Consider the following 17,547-nt stretch of genomic DNA (forward strand, 5'->3'; position numbering starts at 1 on the left):
TTTTTGACCCTTGAGAATTTCACCCGCAAGCAAAGTTAATAATAGTAAAATATTTAAATAAGCAATAATTTATTCTGCATTTATTTAAACCAGGGAACAAACTGAACTATATCTAAGCACCAACAGAAGTTGGATTACGCTTACAGTGGAAAATGAGGGAAATTTTGCCTCTGCATGGAATTTGGAAATACTGTGTCGTAATGAAGAAATTTTCTTCAGTTTAACTTGGAAATCTGCCTGTGCGTGGATTCTTCTTGAGCCAAGTTGGTGGTGGCCAATAAAAATCTAAGAATAACCTGGAGATTTCAGCAATGCCTAATTAGCAGTATATAATCATCCAAATCATAAATTCCAGCATGAAACCCGTACGTGGTGATCATCATTAATCTGATCAGAGAACTGGTATTTTTAATTAGTGGAAAGATAGAAAGAAGCTAATTACTTCAACGAGCAAAGAAAGAAAGGTATTTTTAGAATATTATTTTTTATTTAAAATTACTATAGCACATCAGAGATTTCTTCTCTGATTTGTTTTTGAATATATTTTGAATAATTTAAATTCTATTAAAAATTTAAATCTAATTTCAAACATAAAAGTTAATTTAATTGATTTTAATTCACAATGAATGACACGGCATGTTGTTGGCTTCGGGGAGACTGCAAGTCGATTTCATGTGATTAATTACTTGTTTATGTTTGTATTTCAAAAAAAATTTTGAAAAAATTTAAATCTTATTTATTTATTTCCTTGTTTCAAAATAATTTTTGTTTGTTTTTAGATCATCTTAATATATTGACATTAAAAATAATTTTTGAAAAATATAAAATATATTATTTTAATATATTTCTTAATAAAAAATATTTTAAAAAATAATTATTATTAAACTTTCAAATATCTACAGAGATGCTTTCATTATGGAAAGCTTTGTCCACTCCTTAACAGACGACCTGTCATTTGTCATCTTTGGACTTTGGAGTTTACAATTGGCTCAGTTGGGTCTGTGCATCAATCCTAAGGGGGCTGGTTTCTTCTCACAGATTGGCCTAGTTATTCTGGACCATTCGCTTGGTTATAAAGGTTTGGGCTTTTGCTCTCATTGGGCTTAGCCAGCCCAGAGTAGAACTAAGCCTTTAGAAGAAGAAAAAATATTGTAGTCTTTTGCCTTTTTAAGAAAATATTTTCAGTCCATCACAACTATCTTAATTTATCATTTAAACAAGGAAAAAAAAGAAATAAAGAAAGCAAGCTCAACAACAATTGAAGAAATTAAATTATTGTAAATTGTTCGTGGTTATGATATAAAAATATTTAATAATGTTCATCATAGCTATAATAACTTGCAACCTTGCATGCATCCATTTACAAAGACAACGAAATCTCGTACCAGGAAAAAAGATTTAAGATGCGAATGGAAAAACACGCCCAGTTTATAGCATAATTATTAAATTTAGACTAGGTCGGGAGTTGATTCAAAACTCGTTTAATTTGGTAATTGAATTGATTTGGATAAGGTAAAAGATTGAAATGAGTAAAAAGCTAGTAAAACCTGGTTTATCTTTTGGATTGAATCATGTTTTGAGAGATCCAGTAAAACTTGATTAAGACTTATTTTTTTAAAAAATTTATTTTTTCTCATAACCAAAGAAATATCTTTTCTTATATTTATATTTTTCAGTTGGTTTATTAATTCTTTTCAAAATTCATTATATAAATACTATAAGAATATTTTATTTTTTCAATTTAAGATTTAAAAACTTTTAGTATTATATAATCTATATTCACAAGATAAAAATTACTTTTTTAATATAAAATTTGAAACCCTTTAATACACACACTATGTTTAAAAGAAAAAAAAAATATTTTTTTTAATGTGGGATAAAAAAATATTTTGATTTAAATATTTCAACTTAAAAAGATAACAAACTAACATAGTATCTTTTCAATATGAGATAAAAAAATATTTTGAAATAATCTTTTAAATTTTATTATTTATAACATGTCTAGCCTGTATTTACATGAATTATTTTTTAATTTTTTCATATAAAATATTAAAACTTCAAATATTTTTTTAAATTTTTTCAGGTCGATCCGGGTCAATCTATAAAACCTATAATCTGGTTCCTTAACCGAATCATCCCAGGGTCGGGTAAGATATCTATGGTTTATATTGCTGTAAAGACAAACCCCTGTACCTAAAAGGTTCATGGCTGGCAATCCAACGCAATGTAAGATGACTGTTGAACGTGCGGCTCCCCCTTTCCATCTGTCCATGGCTCGCATAGTCAAGAAGCTTGCCCTGAGACAAGGTGTGTAAAGCCAAGAAATGCATTAAACTAATTTTAAAAAGCGAACTATGCATGTGGCTGCTAGGCTTTTCTTGCCCACGGTTGCACCGGGACGCCCTTCTCCGAAATTGAGGTCGCTTTCCATTCAATCATGGCTCTCGACGGGGACAAATCCATTGTATAGCTAGCATTTTAAAAGATGTTGTCTAGGTCAGAAATCATAATTTCACACTAGGTTTGATCTTCAAACTCTCGATACTAAAATCAAGGTTGTCACAATCACAATTCTCACTTGGATTCTGATTTCTGCAGGCAAGGTCAAGCTTGTAGCTCAACCTTTTAGGGGAAATGATTCTTCTAATAATTCATAAATTGGAGATCGAATTATTTCTTGTAGTTTTAGCTAATACTATATATAATTTTAGATGCAGGAAAGCGCCCTTTCAATTCAATCACAAGAATCAACACCGCCTTACATCCACACCCAAAAAAAGAGAAAACTTGAAAAATATACTATTTTATGAGTTTGTATCTTTATTTGACTCATGAATTATATTTTTTTTATGATTCTATTTGGTATTACAGTCTAATTATATTTTTTTAAATTCTTAATTTTTTAGCTTTAAATTACTTTTTTGATGTTCTTAGATCGTTTTGATTTATTAGTGTCGAAAAATAATTTAAAAATAAAAAATATTATTTTGATGAATTTTTAAGTAAAAAATACTTTGAAAAATAACTATTTATCACATAAAAATAAATATTTATCCTGATGTTTTGGCACAATTAAAAAGCAGATCAAAGAAACAAAAGGACAGGAAATGCAGTTCACAATTAGTAATATTTCTTGACATTAGTGTAGAGTGCGGAACAAAAGTTACATGAACAATTTTTAGAAACATAAAAATTGGAACTTCTAATACTGCCTAACACTACCCTTTATCTACAGCCATTAATTTTCCACATACACTCTCTTTCCAAAACACAAAATTGAGACTTAGATCAAAGAGCTAGACATGTCGATTAAAAAGTACTATAAAAGACAAAATGTTAAAACAAATATTAATATTCTACAAAAACAAATTAATGAAACTAACAAGAAATTCTCCATTCTTGCCGAGATCGATCTAGTTCTCTTGCTTGTCTCAAGAAGATCACTAGTTTTGTATAGGATTAGAGACACTTGGTGGCGCTTTCCTTAGGCTTTGCTCCACAGCTTTCTTGGCCTCTTTCATTTTTCCATCACCCAACTTGTTCTCTCTTGACTTCATTGGAGTTGCTAGTAGCTTCCTCGATATTGTGCTTCTTTTGCTTGGGATTAGACTACTCTCTTCATGGCAAAGACATAGCGAAGATGATGCGAGAATGTGAACAAGAATCAAAACGAAGAGAGCGGCCAGAGTTCTGCTATTGATCTTCATGAAGGTACAAGTGAAGTGAACAAAGATCGGAGAGATTCAAATGATTTAAAAGCTTGAACAGGTAGGTATATATGGGCAGCCAGCACGCGGGTTCACTCCACGTGGTATGTGATGAGCCCATAAGATAAAATAATGTGAGATTAATATTATTGCAACTTTGGTTTTGATTATGGTATATATGCACGCAACTTGGGTTTCTAGATCTTTTGAAAAAATTCAAAAGGTTTACAAAATATTGAAATAATTAATTCACGGGATCAGTGTTGTGTGTAATTCGAGTGCAAGCTACTTTTATTGAGGATTTGTTTTTAATTATTATTTGAAATATTAATGATTAAATTGTTCTCATATCAAAAATGCTCACATAAAATAAAATCAAAATCAAGTGGAGCAATTTCGAACAATTACATCTATTGTAAAGCATAAGGTGCGGATGTCAGCTGTTCAAGTTTGCTCATCTTTAACTTGGTTTAAAGTTATTTTTTTTATTTATGTTGGTGTCCGAGCTAACTTATACGCATTTCAACTAATCTCATAGGCTCTGAAGTCAATGATCATGTAAATCTTCAGTAATCATCATATTAGCAACCACATGACGCGAATCTTAGACCACATGAGAAGCAAACCTTTTAGTCCCGAACTCTTATCACTGGACCATCTACTATATTATTAAACTTGGTCTAAAGTTATACTATAGAATTCAATTTTTCTCATTCCACAGATCAATTCATCTATGAACATTGATAAAATCATTCCATTTAGTAGCAGTTTAGCTCAATGAAGACAGCTTCAAGCTACCCCAATTCAAAAAAGAAAAAGAAACAATGATTGTAGAAATATTGATGGTCCATCTAATATTCCTTGGTGGCTAGTGCAGAGCTTGGAAGCCGCTAATGATCATGTGATGCTGAATTGACTATTGTTTCTATTACCGTTCCTGAGCTCATTGCAATCCCAAAAAATGGATTAAAAAACAAAGAATCATGTGATTCGCCACGTGAATCCTAATCAATAACCAGAGCTTACATGTTCTTCGCAGCATTCTTAAACCCTTAAAATGTATTACCTTTGTTGACCAGCTTTCCTTAGCTGTGTAATTAATTACTTTAATCCACCTTTAACACTCTATAAAATCCTTCCAAGCTATGCCTTGTCTTTCCTTCATCTTTGCCCCATCTTTTCAATAGTCCACACTTTCTGGCCAACAGCCCAAGGCATGACCTTGATGAAAGCCACACTTGGCTCATCTTCTGGAAAACGATCTCAACATAAAATCTACATACATAAAAAGATTAAATCAGATAATGAAATGGAAACATATAGTGTAAATATATTGAAATAAGTTTTTTTATTTTTAAAAAATTATTTTTGATATTAAAACTTTAAAACAATTTAAATAAAGCAAAAAAGATTTAATTTAAATTAAAAACATTTAAGTTTTTACAAAAAAATACTTTTCATTGTGGGAACACAAGATTTGGTATATTGAAAAAAAGAAAAAGATCATCCCGATGTTGAAAGTGAAAGCATGATTAAACAATGTTTGCAACAACTAGACGACTTCCCTGGATCTTCTCAGTTAAGTTTGACATGTTGTTGAATCAATGTCATAATTTAATAGGGCAATCGATACCTTAAGCATGGCAGCGCTTGTTGGCCTCCGATTAATATTATATATATATATATAAGGAAAAAAATTCAGAAACTTGAAAGAAATTCTTATCCCATCCATACCAGTGATATATGGGCAGCTAATTCTTTTCCCTCATCCTCACGAAAAAAAGAAAAAAAAAACTTTATATATATATTATTTTTTTTAATTAATGTGTAGCTCTATCTGTATCTTTTACTTATATAAATGATCTAAGATGTATATATTAGAGTTTTTTTAATTATTATAAAATTAGATGGTGACCCATTTTTATTTTTATTTTATTTTTATTCTCTTCAATCATATGACACTCAGATATCTCATGCAATATTATGTTTGATGTGTGTTTGTGTATGATATAGTTTTTTCGAATATTTTGAAATGGTTATATTTATTCCATTTAATAGTAAAAAAAATACAGTTTAAAGTAAGATAGAAAAGTATTTATCTTTTTCTTGTCTCTGTATATATGTATTTCACTAGATTATGCATATTTTATATTAATGAAAAATATTTTTTCCTTTAAAAAATATTATGGTCTGAACTAAAAAAAATGACATATCATAACTATATGCGCATAAAAATAGATTTATAGAAAATACAAAATTTGTGATACATTTTATTGTATATATAAGAACAATAAAATTAAAATACAATTCAATATATATGTGTGGTGTGAAAGGAAAAATAAACAAAATAAAATAAAATAAAATAGGCAAAAGTTGAGCCCAAGCAAACCTCGGCCATGGTTTAGGTGCGCCTGGCTCCACTCCCGGTCAAAAGCAACAACACGTCATGGTTAACGCGTCGCGCTATATAATCTTCAACTTTGGACACGTCGGATTTCAAATAATCATGTCGGAATCTGGCAAAGCACAAGAATAAATTCAGTTTTTTTTTTCAAACTTTTTCACTCAAAAACATTTATAAATATTCCCCTTATTCTTATAAACACAAGTCTAACTTCAAAAACCATTTTTAAACAACAAATCCAATTATATTTCAATTAGAGGAGTGAAATTGTAAATTTTTGGTGTTGGATTGGATCCGTGAAGATGATAATTATCTTTTAATAATGGTATTTTATAGCAACAATGGATCAACTATATAATTTTTCACTCTTCTCTCTTTCCTTTTTCTTTTTTATATCTTCTTATTTTTTTCTTTTATATTTTTTTGTTTAGACAAATTCAATAGTAAAAATTAATTCATTTGAAATCAATGATTAAGATTAATAAGTGACGAACATGATTTACGAATCTTTTAGAATTTATGAGAATAATTTTGGAATAAAATTTTAAAATGTACCTTTTTTTTTGGGCAAATCAAACATGATGTTTTTTATTCTATAAATGTTAACTGCTATACATTTCTTAAGTTTTGGAACTTGATGAGAAAACGTGCATGTGAACTCTTACAATAGAATAAAATCATTTTTGAAAAAAATCTGAAACTTAAAATAGAAAAAGAAACATTACGGGTTTGTTTGATTACGAAAAACTATTTTTTTTATAAAAAAAACATGTTTATTTATTCAAAATAAAGATGAAATTTTCTATAAAAAAATAAAAAATAAAATAAAATTATAGCTATTTTTTATATACCATAAAACTCTTAATTTATAATAATCATCTTAATATTTTATATTTGTGATAATCTAATTGTAAAATATTTATTTTATCCTTTTAAATGAAAAATTATCATAAAAAGTTTTATTGCTAGCTTAAAAAAAGAAATCATTTATTTTAAATTTATTATACTAAATAAATATAAAAAATATAATTTTCATGTTTTACTTTGCTAAAAAATATTTATATATAAAATAAATTATATTGTTCAAGTTTTTTTTTCATTAAAAGCAATAACAAACTTGTAAAACAAAACTATAAAGAACCTCTAAAGTATGTTTTTCGAATTCAGTATAAATTTAAAAAACTAGTTTAGGAACAAAAAAATTTCATTTTCCTTTTTATGATTTATGTTTTAGAAGAAAAAAAAAAGAGTATTTGAATAGCCATTGTTTCTCTACTTTTGGTTCATCGGTAATAATTGCATTCTCCCATGTAACTTTTTTCTAATTTAATATTTTAAAAAATAGACACGTATGATGTACACGAGAGTGTGTTTACCTTTTCGAAATTTCGAAATCCAGCAATTTTTTATAAATGAAATAACATTGAAACTTGTAGCAATTAAAATTAAGATTATCTTACCATTTTATAATATAAAAAATCCCAATTTTATTTTATTTTATTTTAATTGATTTTTTATTTCAAAATCTTTCAATGTTACCCATTTCTTTTATTTTATTTTTTAATTTTCTCTTCACCACTAAATATCTAATGACAACAAAAGGCTTACTTTTGTTTATATTTTTATTTTTCTATCATTTATCATCTCAAAGTCAGAAAAACCCAATCCACCTTTACTACAGACCAAGGCGTTTATAAAAACTATAAAGTCGTTTCCTTTGCCTCTCCATCCCTCCCTCCCTCCTTCTCTTCCTCTGCTCTCTCAACCCATTTAAACCCTGTCTCTCCCTTAAGAATTTGAAGAAACCCGTTTCTTGTTTTTGAAAAAGTCTCTCAAATTTGAAGTCTTGACTGAAATGCAATAGGAAAAATTGCATCTTTCATGTGATTCGTCTTGTTATGGAATATGAAGTTTCAGACAGTAGTGGTATGTTTTCTTTTTCTGTCCCTTTTTCTCCTTTCTTTCTGTTATTTTTTATTTTCTGAACTGCTTTTGTTACCTTGTATTCGACATAAAGTCTGTTCTTTTATTGGGTATTGCTGAATCTTTTTTTAAGAATTATGTGGGTTTGGTCTCTGTGGCCTAGGGTTTTAAATTTCACAAACTTAATTGGGTGTTGCTGTTTTGGTGAGTTTGTGACTTAGAGGGTGTTTTGGACGTGGGTTTTAGAGGAACTAGGTTTTGAATGTGTAATAAAGTCTTCATTTCAGAGATTGAGTTGGATTTTCAGAGTTTGATTATTTTTGGGATGCAATTAGCATTAGAATTTGATTCTGGTTATCGTGCCAGTTTTGCGTTTCTTCTAAATGTTTTTGAACATGTAATCATGTGCCTGTAGAATTTTAAGTGAAAGAAACACTTTCATATTAATATCAAAATGTTTTGAACTTATAATGTTTTTATGTGTGAATCTGACATGTTTTATGAAGATTATATAGTCAAAATATTAGTTGAATTATGGATGTCTGGATGAATTTGACTTAAAAACTATCTATTAGAGGAGCATCGTTTAGTTTTTGTGAGTTTTGTGGTTCATGGCTCTTTGGGCTATGATGTCATGTACCTTTTGTCTGGAAAAATGCAGGTACTGATGATGATATCCCGCCATCAGATCAAAATAGAGTTGTAAGAGCAGTAAGAATCTCAGGAAGTGGACAATCTGCTGTAATTTCTGCAACATATTCTAGAGTGCAAGCTGACATGGAGGCTCAAATTCATCACCTTGAACAAGAAGCTTATAGGGCTGTACTTCGTGCTTTTAAGGCTCAATCTGATCAACTTAGTTGGGTATTGACTTTCTCTGTTGGTGTATCTTTTGATACTTGAGAATTATTTTTCCCCTATCAAACACAAGGGAAGATATTCTTATTCTGATCAAGTTTAGATGTTCCGCAATGTCTTTTTTTCAGGATAAGGAGGGTTTAATTACAGAACTTAGGAAAGAGCTCAGGGTGTCAGATGATGAACACAGAGAGATCTTAACATTGGTTAATAGAGATGATATCATTCAAAAGATAAGGTTTGAATGCTTTATGAGTTTACTAAAATTTGGTGATCAGAATAACTAGTATGCAATGGCTAAAGTCTCAGTAATGGTGTAGGGAGTGGAGAGAGGCAGGCGGCCAGCGAGCTCCCAGGTTTAATGCATCTCAGTCTGTTCATGATGTTTTTCCTAGTCCCACTGTTTCAGCATCCCGTAAAAAACAGAAGACATTCCTAATGGTACTTTCTTTAGTATTTCATGTGATGACACTGTCTTTATAACCTTAATCAATACCTTAATCCATGCATTCATCATCTTCAGCTGCAAACTGAAGAGTTTAGGATGCTGTTTTTTTGTTATATAACTGTAATAGTGAATTGCCTCTACTTGGGTTTTCTCCTTCCATTTTCTTTTTCTGGGTCAACCATACCCGAATTAATTCGACACAATTCTATGCAGTATCCGACAGGTCCTCCCAGAAATCAGCATTTCACCAACCATGGTTCCGCCTATGATGACAAAGAAATTGGAAAAGAAGTGTGGACAAGATGGCCTGAGGACAACAACTTCTATAAGGCTGTCATAACTCGCTATAACCCTACCGAGGTATGTTACAGGTTTTAAAAGGCATGTTTCATAATTACTATTGAGTAGCATCTTGGAATGAAGGAATGGTGGTAACAAGTTAATGATTTGGCATGTCCAGAAAGGAATGGCATGTTCAAGGCTTTATTTTTGCACCTGAGGGTGTCCCCCCATGTGAAGAAATATGACTCCTTCATTTTCAATTCACCATTATTCTTTTTATATTTCTTCTGTGTTAACATATTTTGTTAATTTGTATGCTGATTACAACACAGATACTTTCCTGTTCCCATTCTCTGCATGTTCCCTGTTTTTAATAAGTTTGTTATTTGGTGGATGTTCAGCTGTAGTGACTAGATTTTGATAATTTACAGGGCAGGCATGCTTTGGTCTATGATATGAATACAGAAAATGAGACGTGGGAATGGGTTGATCTCAATGAGGTAAGTTTATAGTATTTCTATTGATGAATGGGTTTCTACTTTTTCTTTAAAAGCTGATTACTCTTTTAGAGAGATTTTTTGCTGATCAGTTTAGTTCATTCAATCCCCATCTCCAACTTTGTTTGCACAAGGTTGTTTGGGATCTTAGTTATCTTTATTACCCTTGAGTCATGTTTTGGAGTTGATGAGGAATGGTAATTTGTTTTTTAGGTTGATACTGTATTAAGAAAAAATGGAAAAAAAACTAGGAAAGCTTGTTGGGGGGGGGGGGGGGGGGGCGCTGGCCTGAAATTGCATCAGACCATATCCTTCTGTTAGATGTTTCTGTAATTTTTAGTAGTGTGGCTTCCATTTGAATATCGATTGGTTTTATATATCTTTTACTTGTTTTTTTTTTGTTTAAAAAAAGAATGGTCCATATATATTTTCTTACAGATGGCTCCAGAGGACATTCGTTGGGAAGGTGATGATCCTGGAATTTCTCGTGGTGGGCCAAGGCACATGATAAAAAAATCCATGAGCCATGGAGGTTTTAATTCAAGTTCTGTAAGAAGGAGGGCATCCACTAATGATCAATCAAAAAGAGAATTTCTTCTAACACAGAATGGTATTGCAAGGAAACTTTCTGACAACATCGAATTGCTCAACACAGAGTCCCTAGTTAAGGAGGTGCGTGAAATAGCTTGGAATCTGTTACATTTGTTATGTGTAAACATTAACTTGTTCATTTTCCATTGAAACTTTAAACAGGTGGAGATGGTTTTTGGTGTCAGTTATCCTGATCCTCTTGACCTTGAGAAGGCAAAAAGGATGTTAAAAGTAAGTAGATTTGTATGTCATGCTGAGTGCAGACTTAACTGTTAGTTTTCTAGAACTGCAGACTTGACTGGTTTTTATGATGCAGGAGCATGAACAAGCACTTGTTGATGCAATTGCAAGGCTCGCAGATGCATCTGATGGAGAAAGCGGTAATAAATACATGTGCAATTTAGATATCTTTGCTTCTTGTTGTGTATTTTGTTTCTTTGAAGATGGCAATATCCTGTGTTTAAGCAGTTCATTTTAATGGGTGGCTAATAGTAATCATTGTTTTCTTGCATTTAGGAAAAAGTATAATGTTTCCTTCACTCTCTGGGTCATCCTTTTATTTACTAAATGCATAGATATACTCCATTTAATTGAGATCCACCCCTCTTCTTAAATAGATGCGAACCCTTTTTCTGGGAAGTACCTGTAAGTGGGGCATTTTTTATTTTTTATTTTTGGATTGCTTGAAATACAATTAAATGTACAGTTCAGCTTGGAGTCTAAAGCATGTGCATGGAAGGCTTTGGTTGGACTCACATGCTTTAGACTCGTCAGTTAATTATATTTAAACTAATGAAGCAGCTGACAATTAGTTGACCCTCCTGGTGATTTATGCACTGTAGTTTCTCTAAAATTCTTACACTTTTCCCCCTCAAATCAGATGGCGACCCAAGATTCTTGCAGGGGCAAGCAATGGAGCAGGAATGAGGTTTGATGAAACCAGTTAACAGTGGAAGATCGTAGTAAGGCCTGATAGGTCTAGAAGTGTTAATTGAGTAGCATTAAATTGCTTCAGCCCGCAAGACTACATTTTTTCCCGCTGGAATCCATTTTTTTTGTTTGGTTGGATTTTGATCTTCTATCCAAGTGTGGTCTTCTTGGTAAAAAAAAAAAAACCTCATGCTTGTATCATATAATATCCATGCACTAACATTTTATGCACACTTGGAACCTTTTAATTGAAGTTAATTTCTTCAATCTTCATCCAAAGAGCAGTGACTTCAATGTAAAATTATGCGTGGCAGTGGATGACATATAATTGTGTAAAGATCTATTGATGATTCAGTGGCTGCCTTTGTAATGGCATGTTGACATAGAATTTCGTACATTCTTCTTCATTGCACCAATTCTGCAAATAAAATACAAACAGAATAAAGCTGACCAATGTCCACATAAAGACAACGATGTGAATCTACTGCTTTACATTACATTAGCTGTTACAGATTAATGTATTTTTTTTTTTTGGTTCATTGGGGGGCTTGATGGGTTTTAAGCTATACAATGAGGGCAGCTCTTAGTTGGGGGGATGTCTCTTGTTTTCTCGAGAAAACTCTGGTGTACTTGTATCAAATCCCGTCCTCCCACCCAGTTTAGTTTTGATTAGTGATGCACCTGTGCAGCGGTACAATAGCATAGCTTTGCCTGACGAGTTGGAGTTGCCCTTGTGGTTTCTTGGTTTGGCTGGAAGATTCTTGCATGAAAAGCTATGCCATCTTTGTGTGGTATGATGCAATATTCAACTGCATTTCTAGTTCTAGTTGTCTTGCTCTTTACATAGGGAGTGGGATTGATGTCAGTGGATTTCAGAATGCAGAGATCGAGATGACAAGACTAATATCCATGAAGTGTTGTTTTTTTTCTTCCGTTGATCTAATTTTTCGTGTTGCTATTGTCACGCCATTTCCTGATTTTAACAAGAGTGGGGGAAGATGCATTGAGTTTGAAATTCCTCGAGATATTTACTGGATCAACAACCACTAAGCAAACAATGTATGCCCAGATGGGGCATGGTTAGAACTACAGGTTTAAACTCTTACCTATCACACTTCCACCGAAGCAAATCCACCAAAAAAACAATTTCAATTCTGGTACATTTGGGAGTAACATGTACGATGTTAAAGCAGTTCGGAGCAATTACTGTCTTGGCTTCAGCTGATTGTAATGAAGCCTTGACTCCTGATCAGAATACAACCCAGGTTTGTACTTTGGTAAAAAAAAGGCAGCAGAATTCACAGATACTGTGCTTATTATTTTGTATCAAACTAAATAAATAAACTCAATAGCAGATGATTTATGTTAATGTTGGCATATAACAGAAAAAAACCAACTGTCAATGGGTTGTGTGGAAGTAAAACCCAGAGAGTAAATAAAGCAAACTCGGATGGAAGGAAACACCGGAAGAGTACAAAGAATTGCTTAATTAAATATCTATAGGAAACCTCTCTGTGATTATCTAATGAATATGTGTGTATTTAGATGCCAGACCTTTGCAGCACAGCATGAAAGAAGCCGCTGTTCCCCACAAAAAACAAGGTGATAACAACAAGCAGTGAGAGAAGGACCCACATCCATGTCTGCCTCTTTCTCTTACCCCTGTTGCGAAGCGGCAGAGGCATTGATTTATACTTGGTCTGCTTTGCAAACTCTGATGGCTTTTGAGGCCTCTTTGTCACAGGTTTTTCTGCTCTTTCAGACTCTTCCATTTCAGTAGGAGTTTCAGAACTAGGAGAAGATTCAATCTCATCGATATCTTTAGTATCCTCTACTGCTGCCTTCTTCCTTTCCTTCTTCCTTGCCTTCTTCTCCCTTTCCTGCACGAAAGAATGGTTCACAAAACGTTAATTCACAAAAGGCATGCGGCAAAATTCTAACGTATCAATACATTTTACGTCAAAGAAATAGGGAAAACAGCTAAAATAAAAAATTTAGCAAACCCAAATATTTTGACCAAATATGTCATGTCAGTGTAATTTACCTTCTCTTTCTGCTCAGCTTCCCTCTTTGCTCTTAGTGCAGCCCTGGCTTGAGCCCTGTCTGCCATTCGTTTCTTCCTCTCCATTGCCTCTTTAGCTTTGGCATTCTCCTCCAATCTCCGTTGCTCCTTTAACATGGCTGCTTCCTTTTCCTTTCTCAATTCCTCTGCCTTCCTAGCCAACTTATCTTCCGCCTTAATCCGCTTATTCTCATCTTGTCTTGCCTTCCTAGCCACCTCTTCTTCCGCCTTAATCCGCTTATTCTCATCTTGTCTTGGCTCCTCAATCCAATACTTTCCACAAACAGTTAGTGAACCATTCTCCAAAGCAGCAGGTTTTGCATGCCCTTTAGTTTTAGCGGTCTGATTGTTTTGGTCCCCGAACCTTTTCATTTGGATTTGAGGTTGAATAGCATCCCGACTTTTACTACTCTTCTCAACTTGAAATTTATCATGTTTTACCTTTTCTTTGTTATTTTCATCATATCTTGGAAACTTGGTGACATCGAAAGCTCCTTTCCTCACCTCAGCAACATATACTTTCAAAGCTCCTTTCCCCACCCCAGCAGCAACAATATCTATTTTCTCTTCAGGTTGAATGGAATGAGAAACAGTCCCAATATCTGGCTCCACATCATTAGCAGGGCTGCTTAAAGATACTTTCTCTTCAGGTTCAATGGAATGGGAAACAGTCCCAATATCTGGCTTCACATCATTAGCAGGGCTGCTTGAAGATACTTTCTCTTCAGGTTCAATGGAAGGGGAAACAGTCCCAATATCTGGCTTCACATCATTAGCAGGGCTGCTAAAAGATACTTTCTCTTCAGGTCCAATGGAATGGGAAACAGTCCCAATATCTGGCTTCACATCATTAGCAGGGCTGCTTGAAGATACTTTCTCTTCAGGTTCAATGGAATGGGAAACAGTCCCAATATCTGGCTTCACATCATTAGCAGGGTTGCTTGAAGATACTTTCTCTTCTGGTTCAATGGAAGGGGCAGTCCCAATATCTGGCTTCACATCATAAGTAGGGCCATTATCAACTCCAGCTTCTACTTTTGCATCAACTTGAGTAATTCCACTATCATCAGCATGTAAGCTATCAACCTCCGTCTCTGTTCTCGCAATATCACATAGCTTTGTATCTTCCACTGATAGAGAATCATTAATTTCGACAGCTAGTTCTGCCACCATATCATCATTGCTAGGAGAAATTGGGAAGCTTTCACAACTTTTAACAGATGCAACATCATCGGAGGACACTTCCATGCTGATTTCCAAGGTATGACTATGCTCAGATGTCATTTGACTGGCATGAACGAAGTCATTTACAAGAACAGTTTGTGAAGCACTTTCCAGGTTGACAAGCAAGCCTTCTTCATGAATATCAAGGCCAATGGCAGCCAGCACCTCTGATTGCACAGCATCCTTGAGGATGTGATTTGTTGCGTCTCCTGATGTACCATTATCACTAGCAATTGGAAAACTCTTCCCAGTTTCAGCATCAGAAGTTGCTCCGAGTTCAACATTTTCGGAAGAGCTCTCAGACAAATTTTGTTTGGCATCAACCAGGCTATCAACAACCTGAGTTTCTGCAACAGTATCTTGAGCATGACCAGCAGATAAGCCTTCTCTATTTCCATCGGATAAAAGACCTTCATCAGATTCTGCTTCCAGTATTTCATCAGCCACAACTGGGGCTGTTTCCGAGTTCTGCTCGAGAGAATCCCCAGACGCCTCACCAGAATCTTTCAGGGGAACATCATTGATCAATTCAGACGGTTCCTTCTCCTGGTTCAAATCCAAATTATTATGAACACCATTGGTAACAACAGGCTGAGATAATTTGTCTTCGTCTAATTGGATGGCTGAGTCCAATTTGCTTTTCTCCTCTAACTCTACTTTCTCTCCATCATTGCTAGATGGTTTTGGTTTGGATTCAGTAACATCATCACCATTCGTCAAGTCCTTCGGTTTATTCTCCCGATACAAGTCCGAACTATTATGAAGACCCTTGCTAACTTCAGTCTGAGAATCTTTCGAACCTAATTTGCTTTCCTCAATCTTCTTATCATCATTCCTATACTGATCGGGCTCGGATTCCGCAACATCATCAGTATTGTTCAATTCCACCGGGTCACTCTGCTGATCCAAATGCAAACCCAAATAATTATGAACACCATCGATAACTACGGCCTGAGAATCTTCATGTCCTTTTACGTCAATGGACAAATTAAATTTGCTTTCCTCCTCATCATTACTTGATCGATTTTGCTCAGACTCAGCAACATCCACACTAGTGGATTGGTATTCCTGAGCTTCTGCCACTTTTCAGCCGAAAAGTGAAGTAAAGAACACCAATTAGTTCAAAAGCTATGAACCATCATTTGGGATAAAAAAAAAAAAACAGCCCCGTTGTGATGATAAAAACTATCAAAGCAAAAATGGGAGCAGTGAAGAAAATAAGTTTGAAAATGTATTTTAGAGTTCAGTTATTCCTAAGCTTAAAGGAAGTGGTAACAATAAACAACAAAAGTTAAAACAAAACAGAAATTTCTTTCTTAATTTCTTGATTGCAGCTATCAACTTACCTGCATTTGAGAGTTCATCGTGATTAATTAACTCCTGTTTGTTCCCTTCTACATCTGGATCTTCCAAGATTGCCACCGGCTTTTCTTCCCTCTCCTCCTCCGCAGACTGTTTAAAATATAATTAGTTAGTTTAATTAAAGCATAAATTCACAATGATATTGTAGAGTTATCAGCACATGGAAACAGAGAACAAAAAAAACCTTCACCCCTCATTACTCAGACCAGCAGCTCAACCACAGATACAAAAGAAAACCTTCCTAGAATAACGCTACCCTACGTTGAGACTATGCCGAAGAACAGCTCGGAGGGACCTTCTCACCCACAGAAAAATAATCCAAAATCCTGAATGGCATCTCCTCCGACTCCGAGAAAATGAAAAGAACAGACTCGCCTTAACAGCTGTTTGATATTCAAAGTATGCATCTTTTTCAGAGCAATTCTACTCGTTATACATGTTTGATATTCATTCAAAGTATCATTCTCTTTTTCCAAGCAATTCTACTAGCAAACACATTGCATTCAAGAAACCATTGTTATTTCAATTAATGAGTATAAAATACGAATAAAGAAATAAAGAAAAAGAAGCAAAACCCTTGCCTGAATATTTTCTTGATCGTCACGGACACCGGTTTTGGACTCAGATTCCACCCCATCACCCTTCAATTCCCCAACCTGATCAGCTCCAGCTTTGACAGGACCATCATCATTCTTGTCACCATTACAATCAACACTGGTATCCTTCTGACTAGCTGCTTCAGCCTCATACATTAATCCACATATCACGTTAAAATCTGCTGACATTGCACCCTCTACGTCAAGACTAAATAATTAAATCAACTACGCGGAAAAAGAAATCAGGCAGATGAAGATATGTGGATTTGGAGAAGAGAGAAAGAGAGAATTGAGTGCTTGTGTTCGAAAAGGAAAACAAGTGAAGAGATAAATACAAAATCCAAGAGTAAATAGTAATAAGAAAGACTATCCCTAAGATGAATCAACAACAAGAGCTGGCTCGGAAGGAAGGAGAGAATGAGAGGTATCCTCCATAATAGTCTAACTCATTCATATATTCGAAACATTTTTTTTTTGTTCTAATTATAAACATCATTATCCCTGTCTATTTCATCATAATTATCTAAAACTACATCAGATCACTAATTTAACATTTGAAAAAATAACTGTACGTAATTATTGTTACAGTGGATTTAAAAAACAAAAACAATCTTATCTTAAAAATACTCTGGCTGTGATTAATAACATCATTATTACATCATC

The 17,547-nt window shown here is 33.6% G+C and overlaps 2 protein-coding genes across 2 annotated transcripts; one reads left to right on the forward strand and one right to left on the reverse strand.

The window, feature by feature from the left end:
• Positions 1-7,774: 7,774 nt before the first annotated feature.
• On the forward strand, positions 7,775-12,028 carry LOC133677238 (protein EMSY-LIKE 2-like). Its single transcript, XM_062099148.1, has 10 exons — positions 7,775-8,037; positions 8,696-8,898; positions 9,021-9,130; positions 9,213-9,333; positions 9,554-9,700; positions 10,054-10,122; positions 10,558-10,791; positions 10,873-10,941; positions 11,027-11,090; positions 11,591-12,028. Exons 1-10 carry the CDS (start codon positions 8,010-8,012, stop codon positions 11,635-11,637), a joined length of 1,092 nt encoding a protein of 363 aa, XP_061955132.1. The 5' UTR covers positions 7,775-8,009; the 3' UTR covers positions 11,638-12,028.
• A 909-nt stretch (positions 12,029-12,937) lies between these two features.
• LOC133677237 (uncharacterized) lies at positions 12,938-17,329 on the reverse strand. The gene is made up of 4 exons (XM_062099147.1): positions 16,870-17,329; positions 16,273-16,378; positions 13,685-16,008; positions 12,938-13,520 (listed from the first exon to the last, which is right to left on the reverse strand). The coding sequence occupies exons 1-4, from the start codon at positions 17,071-17,073 to the stop codon at positions 13,182-13,184; spliced, it is 2,973 nt and encodes a 990-aa protein (XP_061955131.1). The 5' UTR covers positions 17,074-17,329; the 3' UTR covers positions 12,938-13,181.
• Between the last annotated feature and the right edge of the window lie 218 nt (positions 17,330-17,547).

The sequence above is a fragment of the Populus nigra genome, chromosome 17 (assembly GCF_951802175.1).
Source record: "Populus nigra chromosome 17, ddPopNigr1.1, whole genome shotgun sequence".
Lineage (NCBI taxonomy): Eukaryota > Viridiplantae > Streptophyta > Magnoliopsida > Malpighiales > Salicaceae > Populus > Populus nigra.

Coding starts and splice junctions, on each gene's coding strand:
- LOC133677237 (XM_062099147.1), bottom strand. CDS start 17,073: ATGTCAGCAGATTTTAACGTGATATGTGGATTAATGTATGAGGCTGAA. Junction 16,009..16,272: donor CGATGAACTCTCAAATGCAG/GTAAGTTGATAG, acceptor TCGGCTGAAAAG/TGGCAGAAGCTCAGGAATAC. Junction 13,521..13,684: donor AAGCTGAGCAGAAAGAGAAG/GTAAATTACACT, acceptor TCTTTCGTGCAG/GAAAGGGAGAAGAAGGCAAG.
- LOC133677238 (XM_062099148.1), top strand. CDS start 8,010: ATGGAATATGAAGTTTCAGACAGTAGTG. Junction 9,131..9,212: donor GATATCATTCAAAAGATAAG/GTTTGAATGCTT, acceptor GTAATGGTGTAG/GGAGTGGAGAGAGGCAGGCG. Junction 9,334..9,553: donor AACAGAAGACATTCCTAATG/GTACTTTCTTTA, acceptor AATTCTATGCAG/TATCCGACAGGTCCTCCCAG.